Below are 6,040 nucleotides of genomic sequence, written 5' to 3'. Positions count from 1 at the left end.
ACCCACGATGTGGCTCCCTGCTCTGATGGCAATGCGGAAGTTACTCTTGCCGACAGTGTAGCTTTGGCGATGGAAAACACATACGATGACAAATGGAACTACCACGGCCCCATTGAACGTCGATACTGCGACATCCATGATGAAAATGAGTATCTATGTTGCTTCAACCCTACTTGGGTATCACCATGAAACTTCAATGATCCAGAAGTGGCAAGCTCAAAACTGAAGGAGCTGTACAACATCAATCAGCAGAATCCACAGAAACCATGGTCCTCAAGAGTTGGGTGCGATGTTCCTGAACTGCTGGACCATATTTCCTGTGTGACAGCAAGGAGAACAAGAGGAGGTATGAGCATTTACTTTGCACACTGAAAAGACCAATGGTTCCGGGAGAAGAATGTTGGAAAAAGAGAGTATGGATCATGGGAGCGAAGCTACAATATTAGTGGCGGTGATAAATATGAGATGAGTCTGATAAATTGAACATTTTGCCACTTTTTCTTTCTTAGTTTCTTCTGCAGTTGACCTGTATGACGTATTGACGGGGTGAATGAAAGCTAGTTATAAATTTATTTCACAGCTCTTAATCTGCATCCAATCCAAATTTCCTTGATCGCTCCAGACGGCTGACGGCCGTCTCAGCAGTAGAAAGGTAGAATGCTTTTGCATGCCATGATTCGCGTTCGACATCGCTGAGGTCAAAGTATGTTCTTCAAGCGGGTTCGTGAGCATCAGGAGGGAGAGAGGTCTGGGCGTTCTCTTTGAGGCAATAGTATCTGAAGTGGAATTTCCAAGTTCTGGAAATGTGTGTGCTGGCCAGGATAGAATATAATGAAGAAGAAATAGTAAAGTAAAACAAAGTGAAGAAACCAAACATAAAAAATGAAAGAGGAGAATGAAGAAAATGAAGTGAATGAAGACTGCAATTGTTACACAAATCCAAGCAGCTAACTAACTAGAAATAGAAAGGTTTCGTGAAATTGGGCCACCTTGAATCAATGCTGACATAATCCACGTGACCTCGTTCGACGACATTCGTTATTCCAGTAAGCTGCCAACAGTTCCAACCCTCCATGCTCCTGCAAATCGTCCAATGTCATCTTGGCATACACCTCGTAACCCCCCGGAACTCGCCCTATATTTCGTTGAAGGGATGGAATGGCGACAAACTGATCAGAGTCATTAGGCAGGTTGGGACTCATTGGCTCATCGATGATGATTGGGTCTTCTGCGAGAGTGAGTGAGGTGTGAGAAATGTTTTTCACAGAGCAGGTACTGAGGCTTACCAGCAGAAACCAAGCACTTCCACCACTTTCCTTGTGTGCCATATCCGCGTGTTTCTTGTAAATCTATCCATCCTACTATCTGGTACATCTCATCCCCGTCTCGCTTATACACCAGCTTCAGAATCTTCACCTGAGAAAGGGGCAAAATAATGTATTCCAGATTATCCAGCGTCTCCCCCAACGCATCGCCTTCCCAACGGCCGGACACCAGGGGGATAATCTGCTCTGATCGGTGGACTTGGACATAGAGCTCCTCGCCCGGGCGTGGGTCAGCCTCGATGGAACTATCGGAGTAATTCAACGGCTCCTTCAATGTGTTGCCTTCGCGATTGTCTGAGGCCAGGGGAGGGGTTGGCTCTCGTCGATTGGGTGGGTCATCGGCAACGTCACTTTGGCTTGGGTGAGCCTCCTCGATGGGGTCGTCGGAAATATCCGACAGTTGGAGTGATGGTGGGGTAGCATCGACGGGGGACGAGTCGAACAGGATCCATTCGTTCCAGTTAATCTCATCGAGACCAGAGACGGTGGATGGCAGGGCAGAAAAATCAGCAAATACCTCACTTGCTGCATCCTTAGAGAGGTCGCCGGACGCAGAGAAGAGGGGCACGGGCATGGGTATGGGCATTGGAAGGAGGTGCTGGGGCTCTTCGTCTGACCAAGGATCAGGAGTGTACGCTTCCAGGAGGCGCACTGTGTGCAGCTGAGGCGAGGGAGAACCGTCGGCAGGTCCAGGGGAGGTGATATTGTACGTGAAGGTAGCCATGTTGCGAGACGAGATGATGGGATGCTTTTCTCCCCTCGATCTCGATCCAGGAGGCCCTTGACGTCTTTATATATGTCCCACGTTCAACCCCCGCCTGCGAACAAAAATAGGTCGAGGCTAATTGAGGAGGGTAGGAAAAATAGTAGCTGAGATGCGTCTTGTGTGGATCGCCAATCATCCACACCGAAGAAGCCGCCGAACCGGGGAATGTTGCATTGATGGGTGGACCAACGCAGAAGTGCTCCTGGCCACCACCCCCATGCCAACATGGGCTCTCGTCGAGTGAATATCAGCCAGTCAACCTATTCAGCCCCCCCTTTTCCCCCTGGCCATGCGCCAGGAAGTCGAATCGACAAACCGCTAAACCCGGGGACAAGGAGCACGGGGGTGGCATGCCTGAGGACGGCCGAACTTCACCCAACCATGTGTGCCAGTCAAAAAGTGCGCCTGGCTTCGCCTCTGTGCTCGAGCTCATGGATGTCTCGACTCTAAGCGAAAACACCAACATGAAGCAATATCCGAGGCGCGACCTGCATCGAGGCTTATAATTTTGTGATACACACCCCCACGAGTGCGGTTTGGCAATCCAATAGGGGCTTTATACGCGAAAGCAAATTGAAGGAAAATGCAAAATGCAGCTCATCCTCTGGCCCTATCATTCATTCCGGTTTCTCCAAAGGGCGCAGCAAGGTGGGCGTCAGATCAAGCAAACTTGGGCTCTCATCCAGCCAACATCGACCAGTTGAAAGGGATTCCCCCGCATTGAATCAGCATTCATACCAGTCAAACCTTTCCCCAACCCTCCTGATACGCCAGGAAGTTCAACCGGCAAACTGTTCGATCCTCTCCTCCAGTCGATAAGCGTGGGACATGGGGCTGGCATGTAATGGAAAGACGGAACTACACCCGCAGCCAATCATCTGCGCGTGAACCAGTGCAGAAGCATCCCTGACTTCACCCCTGTGCTCTTTTTGCGAGAGGGCGTAGCGAGATGGGTATCGGGTCAGCCCGCCCTGGCGTTCCCTCCAGGAAGTAAGGACCAGGTGGAAGGGATTGCTGACAGACAGTGCAGCCAGTCCAACCAACATGAGGTTGAGGTATAAAGGGCTATAAAAGGCTCTTCCCCTCTCATTTGAATTCAGCCTTCGCCCTTCTCCAAATCTTTTACCTGCTTCAAATAGTCGCCCGTCTTGCTTCAAGTATTCACTTCCTCCTCTGCATCTCTGCACATCCTCAGCATGGATAGACAAGGAACCGAGGGCCCTCCACCACTACCCAGTCAACTTTTGTCGTCCGGTGCGCAGCAATCCACTCTTCCAGCTTATTGCGCGGTGTTGGGTGACTTTCTCGAGAAGACGCCCTTCCAAACCTATGCCTCAGGTAAGGGTTTAATGACACCCTATCTCTGTCCTTCGACCTCGATTTCTCATCTAAGACTGCAGCTCCCCTTAACGTCCCGCCCGAGCGGCTGTCTGTTGACAGGGCCTCAAATAACCGGCCTCAGCCTCCTGGTGGTATCGAACCCGACGGCAGAGACAATATCTCGGATTCTGGGGCTACGACAGAACCGTTGGCCCATGATGAATTGAAGAATCTTCCCTATTGGTATGAGGCGCAGCACGTTGAAAAGAGCCTTAAGATTTGTCATGTTGGAGATAAAGTATGGCGAAATAATAAATATGTTCACCGTGTGCTTTATGTGGTGGAAACATATCTCCCAGACAACTGCCTCCCTGAAATGCGAGGCTCCGGCTGCGGAAGCAGGAGGAGAAACAAAAGAGGACGGTTGAAGGAGATGCAGCGAAAGAACGTCTGAGCACATTACGCCCTCGACCATCAACACGCAAGTGATGGAAGATGGGATCTCAAACCACTCATTTCTTTATTTGATATTATAATACACAGTCATTTATTCATGTGCCTTCTCTTGCATTGTCGACCTGTTGCCATGTCGCCCATCTGCCGGGAACGCCCTAATATGGTTCACCCCCGGGAGTCAGTGAAGTGTGGCCCACGACCAAAACTATACTTCCCCTATGGCAGCTAGGGAATTTGCAAGAATGCCGATGAAGGCGAACCCTCAGGGAGTGTCACAATCTTGCATGAAAAGGCAGTAATGATGGAATCCCATATGGTGTCGGCATCCCTGGGGAAGTAAGCTCCTTGAGGAGCGCCGGAATTCTGAGTGAAAAGGCAACAAAAACTGAAATCCCATGCGGTGTCAGCATCCCTAGGGAAGTAAGCCCCTTGGGGGAGTGTCAGAATTTTGAGTGAACAGGCAACAAAGATAGAATCCCATGCGGTGTCAGCATCCCTGAGGAGGTGAGCTCCTTGAGGAAGTGAGTCCCATGTGGAGTCGGAATCCTTGGGGAAGTGAGCCCTTTGGGGAAGTAAGCTCCTTGAGGAGTGCCGGAATTCTGAGTGAAAAGGCAACAAAAATAGAATCCCATGTGGTGTCAACATCCTTAGGGAATGCCACAGTTTTGAACTATTAGCCACCATAGTAAAATCCCTTGAGGAGGGCCATAATCTCAGTGGAAAAGGCCACAAAATTAAAAGTACATAGGGAGCCAACACCCATCAGGGGATGACACGATGCTGAGTGGAAAGGCCACAGAAACAATGCCCATGGGGAAAGTCATATTTTTTAAGTGAAAGGCCACTGATATTGACAATCCTTGAGGTGAAAGACCAGAATACTTGAAATCTTATTGGTTCTTGAAAGAAGTCATGATTTCAGGGTTCAGCAAGCGCTATGACTTTGAGAGTGTAAATTTATAATGTAGATTCGGCGGCTCCATCATGACACATACTTGTGAAAGCAGCCAATAAAACTTCGACTAGGTATACTTTCCAAAAAGAGCTTAGTGATGATTTCAAATTAACCCTAATTTACAACATTCTATTCTTGCTTCTCCTCAAGTTTCTCTTGCTTTCCCTTCTTCCCTGCTCTAGACTTCTGATATTTCATGTAGTTCTCGCACGTTGTTCGAGATGGAGGTGGATAATGCTTCTCCTGTTTCTGTAAGAGCTACGTCTTTCCAGGGCTGTACGCATGGCACTTACTATATCTCTGTCTGGTGGTGGAAAGTGGCTGTTCGAAGCATCAGACTTGTTAAAATTAATTGTAAAGTACCGATTGTCTTCATGGATGAGGAGGTAGACGCCTTTGCAGCGACAGTCATTGAAATAGCTACGCAGCATACGCTGCAGCGTGCCTTTCCGTCGATAACGCATCTGCACGAGGCTACTGTGCACAGTCCATGGCTTCTTGACACGCTTTGAGTCTGATGTTTGCATGGTGTAGCATTTAATTCCAGTGTAGATGAATGATCTGGGACTTGATTATTATCACTTGATATTATGGGGAGAGGTCTCAATTTATAGCTACGAGCGAGTGTTGTGCTTCATTGAGCCAAAAGTCGCTTTTTAAAGGTGTACTTCTGTCGGATGTGACTAGTCGCTTTGTCGCGGCGCTTGCATGCTTGGGCCACAATCTGCGATCTGAAACCGTGGCACGCCATTTTGATTCACGATCGAACTCTGCCACGCGATCCGAATACATGGCCATGATTTGCTATTCGAAACCTTGGCCCTCACCATTTTGACGCACTTTTCCACTCAGGCACCCGATCCGATCATTTATGCTAAATGAGAATACGAAAGTGTCCTAATACTAAATCACCACCGAGAAGAAATTGGATTCATTAAATCTGAATGAAAGGAAGTAAGTCCATATTTGTCGAAATTCAAATTTGGCTGTAATGCTATAATTAGAACCCTGCACATTCAATACCCCAAGCAAACTGGGAAACCCTTTCAACTTGGGGGGATGGGGAGGTGCCATATGAACCGAGAACAAAGGACAAAAGAAATGCAAGCTTATAATCTTTATATTTATCTATTATCTTATTTGGGGACTTTTATGTTATCCTTTTTATAATCGGGCCTCTTGGTTTTATATAGGGTAATCCTTGTTTATAATTATCCC

The 6,040-nt window shown here is 48.1% G+C and overlaps 3 protein-coding genes across 3 annotated transcripts; 1 reads left to right on the top strand and 2 right to left on the bottom strand.

Annotated features, from left to right (window-relative positions):
• Window positions 1-583: 583 nt before the first annotated feature.
• On the bottom strand, window positions 584-2,049 carry HCAG_04728 (predicted protein; the record flags this gene model as incomplete). Its single annotated transcript, XM_001540838.1, has 4 exons — window positions 584-692; window positions 957-1,079; window positions 1,111-1,135; window positions 1,287-2,049. 4 exons carry the CDS (start codon window positions 2,047-2,049, stop codon window positions 584-586), a joined length of 1,020 nt encoding a protein of 339 aa, XP_001540888.1.
• Window positions 2,050-3,287: 1,238 nt separating this feature from the next.
• Window positions 3,288-3,865, top strand: HCAG_04727 (predicted protein; the record flags this gene model as incomplete). Its single annotated transcript, XM_001540837.1, has 2 exons — window positions 3,288-3,429; window positions 3,492-3,865. 2 exons carry the CDS (start codon window positions 3,288-3,290, stop codon window positions 3,863-3,865), a joined length of 516 nt encoding a protein of 171 aa, XP_001540887.1.
• Window positions 3,866-4,951: 1,086 nt separating this feature from the next.
• HCAG_04726 (predicted protein) lies at window positions 4,952-5,349 on the bottom strand (the record flags this gene model as incomplete). The annotated part of the gene is made up of 2 exons (XM_001540836.1): window positions 4,952-5,065; window positions 5,116-5,349. The coding sequence occupies 2 exons, from the start codon at window positions 5,347-5,349 to the stop codon at window positions 4,952-4,954; spliced, it is 348 nt and encodes a 115-aa protein (XP_001540886.1).
• Between the last annotated feature and the right edge of the window lie 691 nt (window positions 5,350-6,040).

This window comes from Histoplasma capsulatum, genomic scaffold (genome assembly GCF_000149585.1).
Source record: "Histoplasma capsulatum NAm1 scaffold_4 genomic scaffold, whole genome shotgun sequence".
Classification (NCBI taxonomy): Eukaryota; Fungi; Ascomycota; class Eurotiomycetes; order Onygenales; family Ajellomycetaceae; genus Histoplasma; species Histoplasma mississippiense.
Note: the sequence above shows the minus strand (reverse complement) of the source record. Positions and strands in the feature narration are given on the sequence as shown.